Source organism: Lytechinus pictus, chromosome 3 (assembly GCF_037042905.1).
Source record: "Lytechinus pictus isolate F3 Inbred chromosome 3, Lp3.0, whole genome shotgun sequence".
In the NCBI taxonomy this organism is placed as follows: Eukaryota; Metazoa; Echinodermata; class Echinoidea; order Temnopleuroida; family Toxopneustidae; genus Lytechinus; species Lytechinus pictus.
In genome coordinates this window covers 28,115,042-28,140,603 of record NC_087247.1, presented here as the reverse complement: position 1 = coordinate 28,140,603, position 25,562 = coordinate 28,115,042, and the positions used below count along the sequence as shown (strand labels likewise).

General features: G+C 35.6%; 1 protein-coding gene across 1 annotated transcript in view; it reads right to left on the bottom strand.

Moving 5' to 3' along the window:
* The window catches only part of LOC129255730 (inositol 1,4,5-trisphosphate receptor-like), a 115,715-nt gene that overhangs the window by 24,060 nt on the left and 66,093 nt on the right, over positions 1–25,562 (bottom strand). The window contains exons 24-35 of the mRNA XM_064096758.1: positions 21,322–21,423; positions 20,246–20,383; positions 19,631–19,756; positions 18,292–18,492; positions 17,299–17,550; positions 16,003–16,128; positions 13,887–14,015; positions 13,243–13,363; positions 12,610–12,785; positions 11,407–11,555; positions 11,071–11,182; positions 6,455–6,517 (exon numbers count right to left, since the gene is read on the bottom strand). Of these exons, the coding sequence (XP_063952828.1) occupies positions 6,455–6,517; positions 11,071–11,182; positions 11,407–11,555; positions 12,610–12,785; positions 13,243–13,363; positions 13,887–14,015; positions 16,003–16,128; positions 17,299–17,550; positions 18,292–18,492; positions 19,631–19,756; positions 20,246–20,383; positions 21,322–21,423 (1,695 nt within the window). The remainder of the gene's footprint in view (positions 1–6,454; positions 6,518–11,070; positions 11,183–11,406; positions 11,556–12,609; positions 12,786–13,242; positions 13,364–13,886; positions 14,016–16,002; positions 16,129–17,298; positions 17,551–18,291; positions 18,493–19,630; positions 19,757–20,245; positions 20,384–21,321; positions 21,424–25,562) is intronic.

Genomic DNA, 25,562 nt, shown 5'->3' with positions numbered 1-25,562 from the left:
TACAGTAATGAATTTCAGACCACTCCAGTTAACTGTTTTTAATATACTTGACACCAAAGAATACAGAATGTGATTTACAAATCATCTTAGAACTCAGAATTGGCATTTTAGGAAATGTAAAACTGGGGTCCTTAGTTATAGATGCTAGACTAATGCACAACATGTTTTTATAAATCTGGTACCCCTAAGTTGTGTAGTCTACGTCAATTGCCAGACTGAGTCTGAGCCTGCATACATTTATATGCGTGCTGGAGTCTGGAAAACATGTGCAAAAATCATTCAGTCTCCAACGGTTAACTGCAAGTTTAACAGCAAGTTTGAATGCAACTGATTTGAAAGTGGTAGGTTAAACCATGTGCACTTACATGTACTTTATCAGTTATATTTTCTCTTAATCTTGCAGAAATATGAAAAAAATTGATAATGGTTAAGGTTTTTATTGCATTACTAACCAATGAATGAGTGAAAGCTTTTAATTTGAATTCTACTATAAATTCATATATATTCTATTAAATTCCCTCTTTATCTAAATATTCAAATTATCACTGATAAATTGAATTAAGGAAAAGACTAATACAACCATCTAATCTATCAACAGAAAACATGGATAAATTGAGAACAAATAAAATTACATTGTAAGTATGATACAGTAATAAAACATATGAATGACACTAAACATCACATGTACAAACTTACTTTTTCAGCAAGGCAAAAACCAAGACTTATTTTAAGCAACAACCTTTCAAGACAACTTGCAGTGCATTTTGTGCCATCTACCAAATGGTACATTTCCAGTGCATGTGAAAGATGCCGTGTCTAATTGATGTCTTATGGATAAACTCTTTGTGATACTAAAAGCCATCGGAATTCCATATATACTGCATGTACCCCCCCCCCCATATATCTAAAACCTGTCTAAAGCTTTAAATTGGTAAAGGGCCAGTAATGTGAACTATATGTACTCGAGTATCACCAAACATTGCAATATTGCATAAGCATAGCAGACATTTTTTAAAAATCATTTATTAGATATTGAATAAGGAATTATTTCAGCCATTAGAAATTTATATCTAAATCTAGCACCCTCTCTTGGTAAATTTTTACTTTTATTTATAATAGCCATTTGAGCACATACTTTACACATAAAAAAAAATCTTCAATTTGTCATGAGGTACACATTAAATACTACAAGACGGCAAAGGGGTGATTTCACAAGCTTACGGCCGTGGTTAGTGCCCAATGGATCCAATGTTAAAGCCCCATTCACAAAGGGAGTTTGGAATCAGTGGTTTAAAACCATGGTTTTTGCTGATTACATTACTTATGCTTAACTGAGCAATATTAAGAAAGCGTTCAATAATGAATGCATGTATTTGATGATGATGATGATGATGATCCACAGCATTTATATTGCGCCATTTATCTGTTAAAAACATTCAAAGGCGCAGGCTCATCCAATAGGTTAATCACTACACATCTGCCGAAATAAGTGAGTTTTGAGAGACTGTTTAAAGAGTTCTATGCTATCAATTTCACGAAGTGAAGAAGGGAGGGAGTTCCAAAGGCGTGGAGCAATAGAAGAAAAGGCACGGTCTCCAAATCCCCTTAGGTGTGTGATGGGTACATGAAGAGTGATGCCAGTACCAGATGAGCGCAAGCCAGGACGTACACGGCGCTGTTCTATAAGGGAAGTCACGTATCCTGGAGCTACACCATGCACAGCCTTGAAAGTAAGAAGGAGGATTTTGAATTCAATCCTGTACTTCAGCACACTTTGTATCAAAGTGTGCTGAATTGACGCTTATTTCTAAGGTTACAGCATTAATAGGTCAAGTGTTTTAAACTAATGAGTCCACTGTTTGTGTTAATTGATTAAATTAAACAGTTGGCTCATTAATCAATCACTGAAATCTGCATAAACCAATGTTTCAAACCATGGATTTGAAACAGCCATTGTGATATTTGGGCTAAAGTAACATGAAAGTGAGAAATAAAACATTACTAAAGTATGATATCGGCTACTGCAATATTTGCAAAATCATTATGATTACCTCCAAATCTACAAACCAAAATATTGTCATTCTTCTAACATGAATGACTTAATTTTTTTTAAAGTGGATGGCGTGGTGGAGTGATATCTATATGTTCAATATCCTTCTCACTAATAACAATGAGAAGCACTTCTATTGTATATGAAAATGCTAATAAATCAATTAATTTTCAATTTTCAAAATACATCTGCATAAAATTGACACTTATATTATTTTACATATATATTTGTCTATAAAACATCACAATGGACATAGCATCAACAACTATTTCTGGTATCAAACATTAATGGTTAATCCAAATATAAAATTACAAACTACGTATCTAATTTTAAAGGAGAACTATATTGATTATTAATGTGGTCTTATTATATGTCAATGGAAAGGTAATGATATGGGGATTATCAGTGGGTCATTTAAAAATAACGAAAATAATACATAAGGTGAAAATCGCCGATTAAAAAACGCTCAAAATGCCTCTCCGAACTATGCCTCGCATCGGTCTCTGAATTGACTTGAATTTGATGACGTCACTTTCTGTACGAGATGCGTGATTGGCTCTCCCACGTGAAGCTCCACTTGCATGCAAAACCTGTTGCGAGGATACGTTTTCTCCACACTGTCACTGAATACTTCGATCACGAAATGAAAGAAAACCCAGAATTTTATCTAGATTTGGATTTTCAAATTGATGATTTTGAAGATGAAGAGAATGATGATGAAATGAACAACAAAGTGACGTAGTTGGAGGTAAATTGGGGGAATTATGCCGATGATGATGAGTCGGACAATTCAACTTGCAACACGATCACATGCCGGATTCGCTACCTAACTCATGCAGCTGCTAAGTGCTAGCTACACCGCGCGGGCCAAATTGAATTCATGAAAATGAATTACCACACTGTCCAGACAGAGTCTCTTACCTCTGTGACTATGAAGAAGGAATGATAAAACTGTACTTACAAACAAGTGAATGTAATCCGAACCTGAAGGCAACTCAACGAATTGCAGCAGACGATATGCACCGACGATAAACTTCATGTGGCTGGGATAGATTGTCACTCGTTCTGTTAGATGTAATTTTTATCTCATTAATTTGACAAAATTACGAAACTCGGGGAATCATTTATCTATATAAAAATATATTAACATCTCGTATTATTTTTTAAATTACGATAAAACCTTTTAAAAGCTCGTATATGTGATCGTAATCAAAATCACAAACATGCCGTATTGCTTGCTCGCCTTGGCTGAGAGAGAAGATCTATGCACGTGTTGCACAGCTCTCAATCAAGCTACGGATGTTGGGGATCTTTTACATCTAATTTTAATTTACCTCAACGTTTTCCTCCAAAAAACGTTTTATCGTAATTTAAAAATTATACGAGATGTTACTATATTTTTATATTATAGATAAATAATTCACCGAGTTTCGTAATTTTGTCAAATTAATGAGATAAAAATTACATCTAACAGAACGAGTGACAATCTATCCCAGCCACATGAAGTTTATCATCGGTGCATATCGTCTGCTGCTATTCGTTGAGTTGATTTGCCTTCAGGTTCGGATTACATTCACTTATTTGTAAGTACAGTTTTATCATTATTTTCCTTCTTCATAGTCACAGAAGTAAGAGACTCTGTCTGGACAGTGTGGTAAGTCATTTTCGTGAATTCAATTTGGCACGCGCGGTGTAGCTAGCACTTAGCAGCTGCATGAGTTGGTAGCGAATCGGCATGTGATCGTGTTGCAAGTTGAATTGTCCGACTCCTCATCATCGATTCCCCCAATTTACCCCCAACTACGTCACTTTGTTGTTCACTTCATCATCATTCTCTTCATCTTCAAAATCATCAATTTGAAAATCAAAATCTAGATAAAATTCTGGGTTTTCTTTCATTTCGTGATCGAAGTATTCAGTGACAATGTGGAGAAAACGTACCCTCGCAACAGGTTTTGCATGCAAGTGGAGCTTCACGTGGGAGAGCCAATCATGCCTCTCGTACAGAAAGTGACGTCATAAAAAATCCCCAATTTCGCGGACGTAATTCTGCGTGTTTGAAGCATTCAGAGAGAGAACTTTAAACTATCAATTAACTGAGTTCCATCGGTCTCTATGATAAATGATGTACACCATCGTGTTCTCCTTATTTTCTCCTTTGATTTGATATATGATTCTCCATTTTTACGATTTTCAATATATTTCTCCTTTAAAAGAAAATAAAAACAGTATATCAAACATAAATATGAGACAAAAATGAACTGGAAAGAGAGGTATACTAGATGTTGGTTCATTATTATCATTAAACCTTCAGCATTTTATAACAAGGTGCTAAATTTTGTCTCTGCCAATCAGATGCAAGGATTTTTTTTTGTAACGATTTGTTGGTTGAAAATTCCAGACAATTCACTTCATGAAATGCTCTCTTTGGGGATGAAGTGATATGAAGTAAAATCTATAACTCCCAAGAACTTTCAATCTTTTTCCAGAAATTGTCACAATTATGTATGTTGTACATGTGTTTGTAATGCATACATCAAATGAAACAGAAGAAAAAAATTACTTAACAAAACTATTGACGAGCATGCCATAATGCAAAATGCCCTTCCCATAATCAATTTAAGAAAACAATTTTCTTTGATGCTGACTAATCTGTACCAGTTGATCAGTCTCGGTTACACGATGCAAAAAGAGTTGAGTTTAAATACAACTAAAAAATGTAGCTTCTGAATGTTTCCATGGCAAAAGAAGGGTGAAGTAGTTTCACTGTACACCATGTATTCTTTTGTGGGCATATGTTGGTCCTAAAAAGGACCATCCAAACTCGACAAGTGTGTTGTCATTGGAAAGAACTTTCTCTTGAAGACGACAAGAACACACTTGTCGAAACGTCGAGTTTGGGTGTCCTTTTCAGGACCAACATTAGCCTTTAGCCAAGGCACTCTGCTCTGATATTTCCCAAAATGCATCTGAATACATGTACATAGACTAGCATCAGAGGCTCGCCAGCGCCGAGCCCTTTACTAACCTGAGTGGTTGTTGTAGTTTATTTCTTTTGTTCTGTATTATACTTTCGCTACCCAATCATTAGATAATGAGATGCAAAGAAGCTCACCGAGAAAGCCAGTCAAACCGCACCTTCTAATTCGATGAACCAATCAGAGAATACCATTCAAGAGAATTCATGACTATTCATGATTTGAGCTTTGATTGATCGATAGTGATTCGTTTTCATTATGCTCGACAATCATGGCTGCCGGCGAAGATATTTCAAAAAGCCTGGAAAATGCGGCTGAAAGGTTGAATTTGCCACATTTGAAAGATTTGCAAACTAAAGCTGTAAGATCAGTTTTAAAAGGAGATGATTTTTTTGTCAATATTCCTACGGGTTATGGCAAATCTTCCATTTTTCAAGCAATTCTTCTCTGCAAAGACTTTGGGCACACAGCCACAGACACTGCTGAAAGTGCAACTTGCACGCAAGTTCCATTGGCTTCTCCTGGTGATACTGCCCAGAGTTCGGCGAAAGGGACTGCTTGCAGTTGCGCTGCACTGTCCACCGAAGTGATCATTTCTCATACATATGCAAATATATGATGAGCCCGTAAGTTAGCAACGGCCTTGGCGCTGTGCAGCCACCATCCCAGTTAACGCACAGTGCCCTAGTCTATTTTCCAAACCCTATTGGGTGGACAAGTAGCGCGCAAGGACTTGTTCAAAAGCTACACCAACATATGCCCACAAAAGAGTACATGGTGTACCGTGAAACCATTACACACAATTAAAAAAAATTGTACTGATTGTCAAAATCTGATAATGTACATGTATTTACTTGTTATTACCACACAAACATTTCATATATCCTGGACATTCTCAAAACAAAATAAAACACATGCTAATGATACATGCAAAAGCAAGTCATTCATCTGATCACAGTCTTTGGGTTACTTTTTAACAACCTTAATTCATGTCATGATACATTCATAATACCAATAAAGACAAATAGGGACAGTAATTGAAGACATTAAAGACCAACATGCTAAAAATTGTCAAATGACATGCTAATGGATAGTTTTCAATAAAATATCAGAACAAAACAAATTTCTCTTGACTTTTAGAAAGTTTTATTTCTCACAGTCCTCCTTCTGAATAGTGAATAATTTTTTTGTTAACAAAAGAATGTCCAACAAAACCCTCTTGTGTAGAAATGGATACATGAAAACTCAGAAGCCCACTAATAAATTTCAGCATAAAAATGCCTGGATACCTAGTTCAAGTTAGTCAATAGCATGCAAGATGTTCTCATTCATAATAAATCAAAGTAGGATACAACTTAGCACTAAGGGATGAAATGCCTTGATACAATGCTACATTCATATCAATTTCATCATTCAAAGGTCAAACCTTCATTAGGAAATGTGCTCTCAAGTTGGGTGATATCAAGTGCCTATAATGGGAGGAAGCCATCTACAATGGAATAAATCAGAGTTCAAAGGTCAAGATAACAAGTGCCTATAATGGGAGCAATCCATAGTCAAACCTTCACTTTGAAATGTGCTCTCAAGTTGGGTGATATCAAGTGCCTATAATGGGAGGAAGCCATCTACAATGGGATAAATCAAAGTTCAAAGATCAAGATAACAAGTGTCTATAATGGGAGCAATCCATAGTCGAAGGTCAAACCTTCACTTTGAAATGTGCTCTCAAGTCGGGTGATATCAAGTGCCTATAATGGGAGCAATCCATAGTCAAAGGTCAAACCTTCACTTTGAAATGTGCTCTCAAGTTGGGTGATATCAAGTGCCTATGATGGGAGGAAGTCATCTACAATGGAATAAATCAAAGTTCAAGATAACAAGTGCCTATAATGGGAGCAATCCATAGTCAAAGGTCAACCCTTCACTTTGAAGTGTGCTCCCAAGTTGGGTGATATCAAGTGCCTATAATGGGAGGAAGCCATCTACAATGGGATAAATCAAAGGTCAGAGGTCAAACTGTCACTATATCAAGTGCCTAAAATGGAAGTCATCTAACAATTGGATAAATCAAAGTTCAAAGGTCAAACCATCATTTGTAAATTTGCTCTCAAGTTGGGTGATATCAAGTGCCTATAAATGGGGGAAGCCATCTACAATAGGAAAGGTCAAAGGTCAAACTTTCACTTGGAAATGTGTTCTCAAGTTGGGTGATAACAAGTGCCTATAATGGGAAGAATCCAAGGTCAAATGTCAAAACTTCATTTAGAAATGTGCTCTCAAGATCAACTGCCTATAATGGGGAAGCCATCTACAATATAGGAAAGGTAAAAGGTCAAACTTTCACTTGGAAATGTGCTCTCAAGTTGGGCGATATAGAGTGCTTGTAATGGCAGGAATCCAAGGTCAAAGGTCAAACCATTATTCAGAAATTTGCTCTTAAGTCAGAAGATATCAAATGCCTATAAAAGGAGGAAGCCATCAACAATAAAAGGTCAAAGGTCAATCCTTCTTTTTGGAAATGTGCTCTCAAGTCAGAAAATATCTAGTCCCTATATCGTGAGGAAGCAGTATAGAGTGGGATTAATCAAATTAAAAAGGTCAAGCCTTCACTTGGATACTGTGCTGTTATGCATACAAGGGCCCTACACAGGCTATGTGGCATGTGCAGTATACCATACTTGCTGCATACTACCTATTAAACTAAGTAGCCAATAAAAGGCCAAAGGCAAAAATACCATAATTTTATTCTTCAAGTTTGAAACTTTAGTTAATTTAGATGAATATTGCATTCAATTTTAATATTACATTTAAAAATTCCTTTTGAAACTTTCCTTCACTTTATATCTGCAATGTATCATCATTGCTTTCAACATTGTTCTTCAACAAAAAGAACAAAGTGTATTCAGATAGGGTTGGTGAATAATCAAAAGCAATCAATAAATGAATTGAAATAATACTTGGGATTTGTATCATTCACTCTTTCACTCCAAAATACAAGTTAAAAAAATAGTTTAATTTGTAAGAGCTTAATTTCTGTAATCCATTTCACATGATGGTGACCTAGCACTTATGAAATTCATAAACCTTCACAAGAAATATGCAATGAAAAAGTTTGAGCTAGGATACATATCAGTACAAGAATCTTGTTATCTAATTATCACAGTTTTTACAGACAATAATAATGCATTTCATCAAATGTGCTTTTCTGATCTTCAGCGTGATCATTTACAGCTGAGGCTTCATGATTTTGCAGAACTTTATGTTTATGCAAATGAACCAGATCTAGATCTACCAAGATATGGTGACAATTAACTCTGATTGTAGGGACATTCTCATGAAATCAGTGTTTGAAGCAACCTCAGATGATAATAATAATAATACTAATATTCCGCTTTTATATAGCGCTTAATACATCGGAACGACGTGTCTAAGCACTTTACAGATATATTATTAATCCGGTCATCGGATTCAATCAGTCATTCCCGCACACAATGTGTGCACATCCTCCACTCCTTGGGGACTATTCCAGTCAGTCGCCGGTGAGGCACACACAGTACTGGACAAGCTACAATGACTTTTTACATCCTACCGGGTACCCATTAAGCACCTGGGTCGAGAGTGGCAAAGTGTGGATTAATGCCTTGCCAAAGGAAGCCAGACCGCGGTGGGATTCGAACACACGACCCTCTGTTTACAAGGCGAGAGTCAGAACCACTACACCACGTCTCCTCCACTTTGCCACTTTGCTTTAAATACTTGCTTACCTTGTCATTTCAAACAAATGCTTCATCAATACAATCTTGATTCTATTTTCAATTCAGTTTCTGTAGGTTAGGCTCCCTTCTTGCATCCAAGTCACCAAACACAAAGGTTAGAAATTAATTGTATGCTTGATTTTCATGATTAATTGTACTTGTAGTGAATGTAATCAATCATAGAAACATGTTCTACGATGATTGCTAAGCTTTGTGTTACGAGCCCCTAGTGTGCAATGAAAACTACAAAGCAGAGAAGCGGTGGTAAGTGATATCAAATAATCTTTCCCTATTGTCAAAGGGAAAACCCCTTCGATTGCCAATGCAGGCGTACACATACAAATAAAAAATGTGTGTTCTTTTTTTTAACGAAAAAACATTGATTTTTCTGTCAACAAAGTAGTGGAGGTGCACAACTATATCAGTGTGTGTCATTATGTAATGTGAATTGCTTTTGACTATGATCATTCAAAAAGTGAATTCATAAACAAATTGCTCAGGCATGATATATACGGGCACACTATACTACGGTAACCATGGTTACATAACTATACACTACATTAGAACTCCCTATATCTCCATTCCTACCATACATACATCGGGCTGCGAACCACTACTACTTTTTCTCTTCTGCAATGAAAACAAAACAATGATAAAGAAGAATGCAGGAGAAATGTACATTACAAAAATATTTATGCACAAAGTAATTGACATCGCTAAAGCTAAAGCTAAAGCACAGACCAATCACAAGCCCTAGAACCTTGAGCATCGTTATCTACCACAAAAAGAATAAATAAATACAAGCATTGATGAGGATCGTAAGAAAAAAAAATCACATCAAAGAAAAAGCAGAGGCTTACTTCTAAGGCACTGACAGATTACATGACAATATACATGTAGAGCTTCATGCTTGCTTAGGAAACAAATGGACCAAATTAGATGGAAAAAATAGCCCCATGAATGTATGGCTAGCATTTGGTTTTAAAGTACCATTCCCTGTACATCAACCATTTAATCTTACCCGGGACGCGTCTTCTTGTTGCTTTTTGGTCAAGTTGGGTGGCGGTTCGTCAAAGGTCTTTGCATGGTGGAATTTTGCGTATAAAAGTGAATGAGCAATTTTTATAGACGCAGACAACAAAAAAATCATGTAACGAGACATAAGCATAAAGTGAAGGTTATAGAGAGTAGAGGTAGACACTCAAAAATAAAGACAGCTAGGTACAATGTAATTGTGGGTTCACATACAGTGTGTACACACGTAGATGAATAGACCTAAGAACAAATACATGGGAACTTTAAGGAAGAAAAATATCTATCGACTAAAAACTCTGCAATGTACGGTAAATGTTATTTTAAGTCTAATTCAAATTAATGCAAAATTATTAATTGTTTTCTTATTTTAATAACTTATATACATGTACCTACTGCATCAAAGCTGTAATGCCGTATTTATGAAACTCATTTTTGTATCTAATGCACTATTCCCTAGACAAAAACTATTTTATTTTATGAGAAGAGGAGACCAAATACAGAAAATGTATAGTATTGCTTGATTTGGAAGCAATTTTATTCTCTACAATGCTTACATTAAAAACTAAAAGATAATTACAAGTAGAAGAATCATATGAATAAGATCGCATTTAACTTTTTCCCAATCTCTATTTTTCCAATGATTGCAAGACTGTATTTCGAAGTTCTGAATGAGCACTATGTATAAAGATAGTAATAAAATGCACTTTCAAAGGAATTTTTACAATGAACTGTGATTAAATGGGTCAATTTTAACTATGGAAAGCTGGCAAAACCCTAAATAAATTATCTACAATGCATGTACATAATTTTATAGCAGAATAATCTTTCTAAAATTGAAATATATTTAACTCAATAGCAGTTTTTTTTTCAATTTGCACCCCCTCCTCCTAAAAGTGAACAAAGAGGTATGATGTAAGTTCTAAATATTGCTTGTAATCTTTTCAGTACAAATACTGTGATTTAATACTTGATATTTTTTACATTTGATGAATAGGCATGAATAAAGATGTGGATATTGAACCAAAGGTCATGTTACAACTTTAATATGAAGAAATACAAACCAAATTTATAAAGTAATATAGTCATATTTTCTCAATTTTTGCATACTCCAAAGACAAATTTGGATTCATATAACCTGCAAAAATGAGGATTTTTCCATTATTTGTATCTAATAGTACTTCCAGGAGAATTTTGCAATTTCTTGCATATTAAAGATGCAACCTGTACCTATGAACTTTGACCCCCTACTGACCTTTTCTCCATAGTTGATGTCAACGGTCATCATCTCTTTCAACGTTTGTAGTACCTTGATACAAAGCTTCTCTTCGTTTTCCTCCAACAACTTCTCAGTGTGCTTTATCAACCTGTCAGAGTGTAAGCCAAGACAAACAATTTGATTTTTTATTTGTAGAGGTGTGATTAGTCATCCATCCATCCATCCATTATCTATCTATCTATTTATTAATTAACCTATTTATTAGCATCATAAAACTGGGTAGACCCATCAATAATCATATTATTGTTTTCCAGGGGGCCCTGTATAGAAATATATAACAATTTAACCAACTGCGATGGAATATAAACTTACTTGCTGATAAAGCCTCCGCTCTCGCATTTCTGTCTAGCTTCAGTACCAATTGGGAAGAGGAGCTCCGGCCTATGTAGCACATCTACGAGCACAGATAACTCGGCCTGGACTAGAGGTCTCAGCTGATCCTCTAGAATTGATACAATATCCTGGAAGAGAGTGTCAACATAAACAGTGATTGATTGATTTTATTTTATTTTATTTAGACATGGTTGAAAAGCCCCAACAGGACCTATTTTTCATTGGGACGGTGTAAAACAATCAAAACTGAGACAGTATTACTGGAGAGTTTTGCTATGGAAAACATTAACCCTTGGATATGGCAACTTAACCCATTGCTACTGGAACCTAATCATCTTTTTACAAAGCCTATGAGAATCACAGAATTCAGTAGTCAACAGGTTAACCAAGCTCTGAGACACTTTTCAGCTCCTGCCTTCCATCTTTTTTTTCTTTGAATACTCAAGTTTAGGCATAGGCTGAACACAGAGGGATTAGTGTAATTGTAACAATTTTAAGCAATCAACAAGGCCAATAAAATAGAAAATGATGTGTTATAGAAAATATCCATGTTGGTTTTTGCAAAAATTTCAAAGAATAACACTAGATTAAAAGTGTTACCTAGTCATCCCTGGAAATTGCCATTATGACAGCTACCTAAATAAACATTGGACCATGCACACCTTCTCCATCAATTTCAAGATTTACCGCTCCACATGGCTGTCTTCTGCATAATGCTGCGTTCATTAATTAATTAAAATAACTTTAAAGTTTGTATTTTTTATGTATTACACTTATATTGTTCATGTTATGAATCAATCCATGTATATTGTATATAATAATACCATGCTTATATAGCGCATATCACTGCCAAATGCGTCCCTTTGTGCTCAATGTGATATTATTACCCTGGCTTTAGCCCTGCAGCCTTTTACAGCGCGGGGGCAATTCAAGGAATAAATTCCTGCCAGGTACCCATTCATCTCACCTGGGTTGACTACAGCACAATGTGGATAAATTTCTTGCCGAAGGAAATTACACCATGGCTGGGATTTGAACCCACGAACCTCTGTTTCAAAGTCAGAAGGCTAATCCACTGGGCCACAGTGCTCCACATATTGTATATGCAATCATACTTCATACATCTGTTTTATCATTTACATGCAGAAATAAAAGAAAAAACAAACAAACAAATAAACTGACCTGTAAGCCTTCGATGATTGTTCTGTAGTCTCTGGAGATGGCCATCATAGAGTCTCTTCTGAGTCTTCCTTGGCTCAACCAATGACGGGTGTGTTTCATCAGGGTTTGAGATCGAGAGAACATGGTGTTCACCTGGCTGTCAAGGTCTACGGGAATCGCAATGCCTCGGTTCTTAGCTGTCAAATGAGGGAATTGATGATAAAAATTATGATGGTAATAATAATGATGATGATGATGACGATGATAATGATGATAATAATAGTAATCATAATAATAACATTGATAATAATAATAATGAAAATAATAATGATCATCATCATCATCATATTAATAATAATATTGATCGATATCTCATATTTACCCAGGGAAACCAAAATCAACAAATGGTGATGAACAGTTGTGAATCATATATTGCAACAGCGAAATGGTCTGTCATATTTCACGGCTACAATAGTTATCCCACATGTATATGGTACCTGATTCGTTAGGAATTTCAACTTTTAGTTACAATAATGACAATGCCACATAGTTATAACTCTTTATGAAACGGGTCCATGGATTGCAATACATGCAGCATCTGACCTAGGCTTTTAAACATAAAGATGGGATGAAAGATGTATTGATGAAGCATACCAATATCAGTGAGAGTCTTGATACAGTTTTCAACATGGAACTTCTGTTGCCCTGACAACCACTGACACAATGAGACACGGAAAGCACCTTGTAGAAGCCGCACGAACATGGGTTGGTGGGACTGAAGAAAAAAAAATGATCACAGAGTCGTTCAACTAAATTAGAATGTAATATGGTGGTATTCATACAGAGGTGGTCACATACAGTATACCTGAGCTATCAAATCATATGATATTTGATTAGGGAATATTGAGTGAGAAATCATGGATATCTTCTTCAATTAAACAAAAAGCCATTATCATATAATGAAAGTGATTTTCTGTTTAGGAAATGGCATTTTCCTTTTCTGAAAATTTTTAATTTTGTTTCAAACTTGACCTGAAATGGAAATTTTGTTTTGTCACAGAAAATGTACACAGCAAGAACAAGAATTCTTCTTCAATCAATGAATTTTCACATGAAAAGTAAAGAATCAAAGCAGATTTTCAAGTTTGATTTACCAGAAAGCAGGAAATCACTGTCCCTACCTATATTACCAGAGCTAACAACTTATCAAATACCTTGTTTATATGGAAAAGTGACTGAGAAATCCAGTTGATGTAGAAATCAAGGAGATTGATATAATTTGCCCTTTGCTAACTTACCTGTACAGCTGTGCTCTGATCAGCAAAGGGTGAGCTGAAGAATGTTGTAATGATGTTCATTACAGTCTCTGTAACATACTTCTCAAGCATGATATCTGTGTGTTTTCTGTCTGTTGTTGCAGTACATACCTGCAATCACAAAATGACCCAAGTTTCAAATAGTTACAGATTGGAATGATAATAATTTGAATGATAATAATACTAATTAAAATATACATAATAGAAATGATGATGATGATGATAAACTATTGCCAAAATCTGGAAATTCAAATAAGCCTTACCACTACAGTGAATGGGGAATTTCCGGGGCTGTTTTTTTATTCTATTTACATGGCCCTTATGAGCATTTCGGGGGCGAAATTGCCACAAGACCCTGTGTAATATTTCCTATGGTAACACAATATCTTGTATAACAACAACAACAACAACTACTACTACTACTACTACTACTACTACTACTACTACTACTACTACTACTACTACTACTACTACTACTACTACTACTACTACTACTACTACTACTACTACTACTACTACTACTACTACTACTACTACTACTACTACTACTACTACTACTACTACTACTACTACTACTACTACTACTACTACTACTACTACTACTACTACTACTACTACTACTACTACTACTACTACTACTACTACTACTACTACTACTACTACTACTACTACTACTACTACTACTACTACTACTACTACTACTACTACTACTACTACTACTACTACTACTACTACTACTACTACTACTACTACTACTACTACTACTACTACTACTACTACTACTACTACTACTACTACTACTACTACTACTACTACTACTACTACTACTACTACTACTACTACTACTACTACTACTACTACTACTACTACTACTACTACTACTACTACTACTACTACTACTACTACTACTACTACTACTACTACTACTACTACTACTACTACTACTACTACTACTACTACTACTACTACTACTACTACTACTACTACTACTACTACTACTACTACTACTACTACTACTACTACTACTACTACTACTACTACTACTACTACTACTACTACTACTACTACTACTACTACTACTACTACTACTACTACTACTACTACTACTACTACTACTACTACTACTACTACTACTACTACTACTACTACTACTACTACTACTACTACTACTACTACTACTACTACTACTACTACTACTACTACTACTACTACTACTACTACTACTACTACTACTACTACTACTACTACTACTACTACTACTACTACTACTACTACTACTACTACTACTACTACTACTACTACTACTACTACTACTACTACTACTACTACTACTACTACTACTACTACTACTACTACTACTACTACTACTACTACTACTACTACTACTACTACTACTACTACTACTACTACTACTACTACTACTACTACTACTACTACTACTACTACTACTACTACTACTACTACTACTACTACTACTACTACTACTACTACTACTACTACTACTACTACTACTACTACTACTACTAATAATAATGATAATAATAATATCAATAATAAATATTATGATAATAATAAATTTCTTGTATATCACATTTCATTCAACATATGTATGAGATTCCATAGGGACTTGGATTTTATCATCCTGGCTTTAGCCCAGCAAGACAACACAACACTCCCCTTCATAGATAAACTTAGTCCATGCTTGAACTCTACTCGAATGTGCATGCCTTGGCGATAAGGTTTATAGTTACTAGTCCTGTTTACATGCTTGAGTATCTATGGTGTGGTTGCAACTTGCTGTGGGTGCTCAAGCACATTATAAACCACCATGTTGTCAGGTGGGGTAGGAGTATCTTAATTTATGCATTATAATTTATATTCTGATTTATTTGTAATTTTTGGTCTGATATATTTGCAATATATGTTGCAATGTAGTTTATTTTGATCTTTTGAACTATTCTGTAATCTCATAACTATGTATCAAGGGTCTGAGGACAATTTTTGTGATTTTAAACAACTGCATTGACAAATAAAATGATTTCAGTTGAATTCAATTCAATTGAAAAATCAATGGCTTTATTAGAAGGAACACACTTACCAGTGCCATATCGACTAAGAAGTTTTCAAAGAGATCCCACATGTGGTTGCTTGTATAGATTTCTTTCATCTCGACCTCAGTGTCCACGTAACAATGATTCAAGAAATTGATGTAAGCATTCTTGACCTGTACAGTGCAAACAATTGCAGTGCATATCAAGTTAGGATATTAATAAGTTGGTTGGTTTGATAAAGAATAAAAATGCAATTCAACTTATAAACAAATTATGATTACAAATGTTATTCTCTATATACTTTTTCATACTTTATCTCATCTCCTAGACTCCCAGACATTACACCTATGACCCCATTCCCATTCTTCATCCTTGAACATCCACTCAATCACTTCTTTCCATCCTCCTTCACTGCTATTTCCACCCTTTTTTCATTGCTCTTTCTATCCTCTATCTCTACCCTTTCATCTTTCATTTGTCAATCTTATTTAAATCCCCATTCCTCCATTTCTCCTGCCCTTCTCCTCTGGAGCCACTCCCAGTTTTCTCACCCTCAAACTTCCCTTAATTACCTCTTGGCATCTTCTTTCACTGCTCTTTTGATCCCCCATCTCTGCTCTTTGATCTTTCATATTTGTCCATCCTTTTTAAATCCTCATTCCCTCCATTCCTCCTTCCCTTCTACTTCTCTTATTCCGCTCTCTGTGACCCCTCCCAGCTCTTCATCTCCCATCCACTACCCTCCTCCTCCCTCCCCCTTACCTTATTGCTATCCTCCATCTCCTACCTCTGGTAAACAATCAATATTTGACACCACCCTAACATTATCATCCAGCTGAAGGAGCGACGCATCCTCCTCCCTCCATATTTAATCTTCGCATCCATCCCATCTCTTCCTCCTCCTCACCCTCCTCTCCCTTCCCCTAAACTACTGCTAATCTCCATCTCCTGTATACCTCTGGCACACAGTCAATATCCGTCACCACCCTCATGATATCATCCCGCAGAAGGAGAGAATCACTATCCTCCCCATCCTCCTCCCTTCTTTCATATTCTCCTTCATCCACTCCAACTTCCATCTCCTTTCTTCCTTCTCAATTCCCATCCCATTACCCTACTGCTACCCTCAATCCCCACCTACCTCTGGCACACAGTCAATATCCGTCACCACCCTCATGATATCATCCCGCAGAAGGAGAGAATCATTACTCTCCCCATCTGCCTCCCTTCTTAATCTTCACCTTCATCACATCCAGCCCCTTCCTCCTCCCATCCTCCTTCCTCCCTACCCTACCCTCCTCTCCCCTTACCCCACCCTACCGCTACCCTCAATCTTATCTTACCTCTGGCACACAGTCAATATCCGTCACCACCCTCACGATGTCATCGAGCGGAAGGAGCGAATGGCACTTGATCTCGGTGTAGACATTCTTGCCTTCTGTACAGCATGCCAGGAGCTGTACCAGATGGATGTGGTACTGGGAGGGGCTGGAATCATCGATGCGTTCCCTCTCCATCCTCATCATGTTGATGAAGGAACTGAAGGAGGCCTTGTCGTTGTAGAACAGAAGGACGTCTTCACCGGCACTCACCAACTGTTGATAGAGGTAATGTCAAGATGTCATTTATGCAGGAGTTTGTAATCATGGCTTTAATAGTCCCCTTTATGTAACTAAAGTTTTAAGGATAGATTTTCTTGTTTTTAACTAGACTTGGATCATGTTATTAGTATCATAGTATTTAATAGAACACAAACTTCCTACTCTTTGGCCAGTATTTAAACTCGCAGAATGACAAATTTGAACCCTTGGCATCACAATCTTTGCCCTAAATGCAAAAGGCAAAGAACAAGTGAAATAAGTGAAATATCAATTCAATTTGATTCAAGTAAACATTTTATTTCATTCCAGTTGATACTCTTCTTCATATAGTCATGCAAATCAATTATAGTACAAATTGAACATAATGACTATGAATACAGTATTTAAAATATGTGTATGGAAGGAGGAATGACTCACAGAGAATGTAGGCTTGTGAAATAAGTGAAATATCAATTCAATTTGATTCAAGTAAACATTTATTTCATTCCAGTTGATACTCTTCTTCATATAGTCATGCAAATCAATTATAGTAAAATTGAACATAATGACTATGAATACAGTATTTAAAATATGTGTATGGAAGGAGGAATGACTCACAGAGAATAGAGGCTTGTGATGGAATACGAATGTGACATTTATATTTAAAACTAAGAAACAAAACACAAAAAGAATATCATCACAGGAATAGGAAAAATAGCTCTAATGGCCTAATGACAAATCAGAATACTCTCTTACTTCTGACATAACCATATCCTGCGTTTTCCGGATGTACTGTCCGTCGGCCTTGACGATGGTTTGCAGGAATTTGAGGTACTGGACGTGACGGCCTTGAGTGGCTATGTGATGGACAAAGCTCTGGACGACCTTCTCTGATACCTCACTGCACAGCTGGACGTTATCCATGTAGATATGCCTCATGGTCTCTGCTTCCAGCAGCTGTTTAATAATAATAATAATAATACATGAGATTTGTATCGTGCACTTTCCATCTTGATTAGATGCTCAAGGTGCTTCAGAGCAGAACAACAAAAGCTTTTTACATATAATAAATGTCTGAACAATAAGTCAATGTCTATCAAAAAGCACTCTAAAGCAGGTATGTTTTCAGGTCAGTTTATCAAAACATGAAGGAGATGGAAATGACATTTGTGTTTCCCATGGGTGGTCACTATAGACAGGTTTCACTGTATTTTTGCTAATGTACCTAGTTCCCATTCTCACGATTCCCCCCATGAATGGGTGATTTCAAGTTCAGTGTTGACCTTTTGGTGTTGGTGTTAGGTCAATTTTTACACGATTATAACACCAAACATAAAATGAAGATGGTCCCGAAAAGTCACTCAGGAGTCGTTGAGATGTCAATAATTAGATCTGGATCAGTTTTACAAACTCTGAATAAGTTTTGGAGCTAGGGGAAGCAATCCAAACGTCAACACCAAGGCCAACACCGGACTTGAAATCACCCATTGAAACCGTAGTCTATATCATGGAGTAATTGCAATGATCGTGTCAAGATATTTTCCGGTCCTTTTGTCAGTTGTGGCAATTTGTTAGATTGTAAAAAAAATTTTGGTCAGTTCAAAAATTGACTTTGAAATGTCTATCATGGAAACGAGGCATGAGCCAAAAAAAAATGCTAGGTAATTTACTTTAGTCATTGAGTGCTCTGAATTGAATACCGGCTCAATGGCATAAAGACTATTCAAGTCAGGAAACATAAATGGGTTTTTACCATTAGATTGCCTTTGTGGGAAAGGCTTTGAGTTTATGTTCCAATGAGAGATGATGTTTAAGGAACAAACATGGAATGTTACAGACTGAAGGTGTGAAATTGTGTAGACACTTTATCACTTTACAATATATGCCTATATCAACTTTTTGCTGGTATCCTGTACGTCCTACAAAAAAAAACAGAATTCCTGTTATTTCTTTTAAAATAGGCAAATGATATAAAGCATTTCATTTACATCATCATGAAATTTAGTTTTTCTTATATACTTTGATACCTAATATGAAATGACTAGTTCAAGCATAGCTGGGCAGTATGAATTTGAAATCTAGCTATTATTCTTACCCCTGGATTGAGGAAGAGATGAATGTGTTTGTGAAGCAGGAGCTGATTGGATGGATTCCCCCAGCAAAAGTTCTGCAGGAACGCGTGGGCCAATCGCAGCAGCTCTAACATCCTTGTATCAGCTGCCTGTTGACATAGATGAGGAGAGAGAAAAGGGGTTGAGTTTTTAAAATTACATGAATGAATTCCAATGAAGTAAACTTAATAATAGATACACGAAAGTGCATTGTTATGGATGAAAATCAAAATTCCCTTATTAAAAAAATAAGAAAGTAAAATATTCAAACATGTTAAATTATTTTGTTACATGCTGTATAGGAAAAGGTAAATATAATATATGTATATATTTGCTAATTAATGATATTATCATCTAAGATAGCAGTTAGCTACCAAATAGTAATCACACAAAGAGAAGTAACATTTCTTGAAGGAATTGAATTTCATACGGATGTTGTTTTATGGGTAAGTGGAGGGGGGGGGGCTCTTTCCCCTCTCTTTCTTTTTCTCTTCCTTTATTTTACAGGAAGAATAAATATGATCAAACGTTATCCTAATTATCAACACAATACAAATCTCATGATTTAGCAAATAAAATATAAAAAATTGTGGTGTTACCTTATCGTATGGAATCTGTAAGAGTTCCAGAACCACTGCATGGGCACCCATGTTCCTCAGCAATCTCTGTTCATGCTTGTTGTTCTTCCGTACTCCACCACTCTCATTTATACACAAGGCACTCAGGCGACATAGTATCTACATTCATAACAATGATCAAGATGTGTGGGTAAGTACAATGTAGACCAAACAAGTCTCAAAATCCATTATTCATGTATCATGGTCTAGTGGTTAACACTCTCGTCTTTCAATCTAAGGGACGTGGGTTCAATTCCCAGCCATGGCATGTTTTCTTTCAGCAAGATATTCACCCACATTGTGCTGCACTCAACCCAGGTGAGGTAAATGGGTACTGGCAGGAAGTAATTCCTCAAAAAGCTGTGAGCACCAGAATCGGTAGACTTGCTTATACGGGGTAATACAGGAGTGCCTTGAGCACCTAACAAGGTGGATATGTGCGCTATATAAATCCCATATTATCTATTTATTTGTATAAGTCTTTGTAATATTTGTTTTTTATTAAAAAAGAACAATCAATATACACTCATTAGGGAAAATGGTACTTTAGACGGTTCACATGCCATTAACATGTGGTAATCAAACACCAGAAAGGGAATACTTTAAACTTCAACTTGTACAAATGCTAAACTTACAAGAATATTTTTCCTTTCTTAAAGCCAAGTATATATAGTTGCGGCAAACCATGATTTCATTTTAGAAAGACTTTGAAATAAAGGCCATTTGTCACCAAATCATGGTAAATCTAGATCTGGTTCATTAACATACAACTAACTCAGTGAAATCATTAAAATCTGAGCTGAAAATAACCACAACAAGGATCACCAACACAGAATTAAAGCACATGTTGCTTGAAATAAAAAGACAAGGCTGGAATGCCATGCTTAATTTGTCAATTTCTCAGCAATTACACTTTTCATACCATAATCATTTACCACATACTTTACATTTATACTTAGGAACACTTCAGTGGTCATCCTATTGAAATCGGTTCAAACCAATTTTCACTACATAGTACAACTGGCATTGATCTGTGTTTATTTTTGTTTTTTTCTCACCTGTTGGATTGTCTTGTAGTTACGAGCACTTGTTGGGTCAACCAAAGGTCCAAGATCAAGGTCGATAGATGACCCTTCTCCAGCACTGCTTGCCTGTGTCATCTAAAGATAGAAAAGTTGGGGGAAATTAAATCAATTCTGTTCCAACTTCACAATTATCCATCAGGTTATCAGGTTATAAAATAAAGTTTCTGTACAACTATAGTTAGACCTCTATATAAAGACCACGCGAGGGAACAAGAAAGGTGGTCTTCATTGTCAGGTTACTCTAATGCTTGTTTCAATGAGGAAACTATTCATTGGAAACCAAATGTGTGGCCTTTAAAGGTAGGTGATCCTTATTTGCAAGTGGAAGCTAAGATGGCTTTACTGTCAATGAAAAAGAACAAAATTTCCAATCAATTTATTCTATACAATGTATCAATACCTTTTCATAACCATAACCACTAGTAATAATTTTTAGGAAACCAGATTTTCTCAAAATAGAATGTTGGTGACAATGCCTGAATACAAAATTCCAGTGAGGTGTATAGCTGGCTTACTCCTAACATCAGTAGTAAACACATTCTCGCCTCAAACTTTCTGGTAGTTTTTGTAACTTTCAAGTTAAAATGTATTCAGCTTTCATTGGAGGCAAAGAAAATTAAATTCTTTTTTTGTTTATAAATGTTAAAAAAACAATATTACAAGACATGTTGGAGACAGAAAAAAAATGATTGTTTTATACAACCTGTTCATATCTGTGTAGTTGGTAATATAAATTGCCTAGACAGGTGACAATCAAAGATTATTTAGGTGTGTTTCATGAAAATTGGGAAATGTAAATATTTTAATGATAGGGGAATCCAACCCAAATAAAAACTTGTTTTTAGAGGAAAAAGAAAAATCAGACAAGTTGGACAAACAAGAAAGTTATGAATTTTTTAAAGTTGTAAATATTGGTAATCACTTTACCCATGGAGACTTTAAATTGGCCGCATATGTGATGTTATAGTGATGATAGGCAAGGACTTCTCCTCCATGTTCTACAATATATGAAATGGCTAAAATTTCATTTTTTTTCAAAAGTTTTACTTCAAATTACATTTTTCTTTCATGAGGGCATAAAACAATAAACTACCTGGGTTATATTTACATTACTGCCCCAGGGGAATGGGTACTTAGGAGAAAACCACAAATCCCAGATAATTAGGTACATGGCCTATGGGAAAGTTGTCCTTGCCACTTGTCATAATTTACTTACCCAGTTGCCAATTTGAAATCTATATAGTCTTAAGGATCTCGATTTTAAATCAGCCATAACTTTTTTTATTGCTTGTCAGATTTCTTTCAAACTTTCGCCATTCTGTTTTATTTTTCTACTTTCCAACACAACATTTCATGACCAAGGCAGGATTCCCATTTAACTACTCATTTCTTTTACAACTGATACAGAGTACAAGAACTAGTTTTTATTGAATTATCAATTATCAAGAATATTGATTCAGTGATTGAATGCTCGAATAAGTAAAATTAAAAAAACATTTTTACATTTACATGTGAATTTTACTGATGGATCATGAGTTTCAAAAACATGATAGAGATATATGCGGCACAATATATTCTTATTAATGAGTGCTATCAAAATACATAAATGCATATTCCTCCATATCAAAAGCAGTCATCTGCAATAACCAATAATCATCTTATCATGGTTTTTAATCTCTACTCTTTGGATGATAAATAAACATATCAGAACAAATCCTCATTGCACATTTCATCTCGTAATTGACCCTCTATAGAATAATGGAACATTGTTTATACTCTGGAAGCTTTGAAAATGTTCCGAAATATGATTCTTTCTAATCTTTTATCTAATCAGAGAATAACAAGTCAATAATTAATGTAATCGTAACACTGCAATTATGTTCAAAGGCTGTATAAATAAATATAAAAACTTGGTTCTGAAAAGGATAATGAAGTAACCATCATACAATAGTTTCCCCTCTCAATAATAATAATAATAAAAATAAAAATGATAATAATAATGATAATAATAATAATGTACCTCAGTAAGCCTTTGTGCAAAATAGAGCAATATCATAATTGCATCATGATCATGCAACTGAAAACATGACACACCTGAAAATGAGTGAAAAGGACTTGAATAAATGGTGATCTTATTCTAACTTGGCTTAACCCACTTGAATAAGCATTATTATCAAGTGAAATAAGTTTTTGATTGTGACCGCTTGTGAATGAAGTGTATGGAATGATGATGCTGTGAAATTATTTTGTCTTTAATCTGCTTGAGACTGAACCTGCATACATGCAAGCTTGAATCTATGTAAAACCAAGGAGGTTTCAAATGAGATGGAGTAACAGCAAATAAAATCTCTTTGAACAAGGTTAAGAACCGCCAGCAGAAAGTATGTCAGGCATGCACTTTGCTCAACATCTCTTGCAATTGTGTAGACAAATGATTCCCGCATGACTCCGCAGCTATAGGTCATACATAAAGGGAAATATGCTTTTGTGATGATAATTACTTTTTCGCCGCATCTTGGTCTGGTTATATGTGTAGTACATAATTCGGAGGCATGCGAAAATAAACTATGCAATATGTCCTGAAATATGACTCAAATTCGCTCGACTGGGCATGTGCGGGCACTCATCTGGCATACACAGTAATGAATAACAATATTCCACCGACCACATTTGAAATTTTCATTCACCGCAAACGATCGGAAAAGTGTTAAAATCTGGTTTCAGTAAAGGTCAAATTCTTTCTTTTTTCACTAATTAAAGGTTAATTGATATATGGGCAAATATCTCGTTGTAATAGTGCTTGGTTATTGATGTTTTGTCATGCATTCAAACTTCAGTTTATTTATTGATATGAATAATTGATACAAATGAATATTCGTAAAATTTCACCCCTCGGATTTCTTCATTGAAACTGGCGGCTTCGAAGGCGGACATAAAAAAGGTCCTTATTGCCGTTCTTTCTTTTGTGCTTCTTTAGAAATGAACAGCTGCTTGAATAAATTTGTTACCTGTTGGAACTCCAGTCATAGAATCTTCTTGGTAAAACATGTGTTATATCAAAATCAATCAGTCTCAAACAGGTTAACTTAGCTATGACGATTTGGGCTTTATACAGTGAAACCTGTACATGTAAATACAACCCAAAGGAGACAAGAAATGTGGTCTTTATGAGCAAGAGGTTTTTATGGACAGATTCCTTAATACATATTTCAATTTAGAAAACTATTCAAAGATAAAAAAAAAAATATTGTCCTTATATAGACAATTGGTCCTTCTATACCAGTGGTAGCAAAAGCAGGTCTGACTTTATATTAAAAGGTGTGTGTGTGCGTGCTTCTTGTTGGTTTGTTACATCATTTATGCGTTCTCACTGCAAATTGCATTGCATGACGGTGATGCATTTTTCCTGTGGGGCTTTGTACATGGTGAGTGGATGGTAAAATGCAAATAGGTCTACAACCATTTTGTCTACTGTCGTTTGCTCCAATTACAGATGGTCTAAACCCATTTTGTGCACAGCCAGATTGTGTAATAACCTTTTAATCTAATTGCCACAGAGTCTATTTACCATTTCATAAAATTCCTACTTAAGCTATTCCCATTTTGCCTAATATCTACTAGGTCTAACAAATTTTTATTTGACAATGCAAAATAAGTGGGAATTAGACCAAGTGGGCATTAGACCAATATATCATTAGACCACGTACATGTAGTAATTGGACCCATGTGTAGTGTAGACCAAACGCCAATTAGACCAACTGATAGTAGACCAAATGGATTTAGCCCATGTGATATCAGACTGTCTCAGAAGTAGACCAACTGCCTGTAGACCGATTGAATATAAACCTAGGCAGGGTCCCGACATCACAAAGGATAGCGACTAATTGTTGCTTGATATTCACAATTGATTGTACATTGTAGTCAATGGAATCAATCGTCGAAAGCTGATCTACGATCGTTGATAAGCTTTGTGTTACGGGCCCCAGATGCATTTTAACAGCTCACAATGATGTTTCTTGCTGCAAGAGTGCAAACAATTAAATATGTAATGTCTGTTTGCAAAATAGGAAAATTATTTAAATCCCAGGGTCCCGTAACACAAAGGTTAGCGATTGATTGCACACTTGATTTTCATGATTGATTGTACATTGTAGTCTATGCAATCATTCGTAGAAAATGTACTTCGATCATTGCTAAGTTTTGTGTTACGGAAC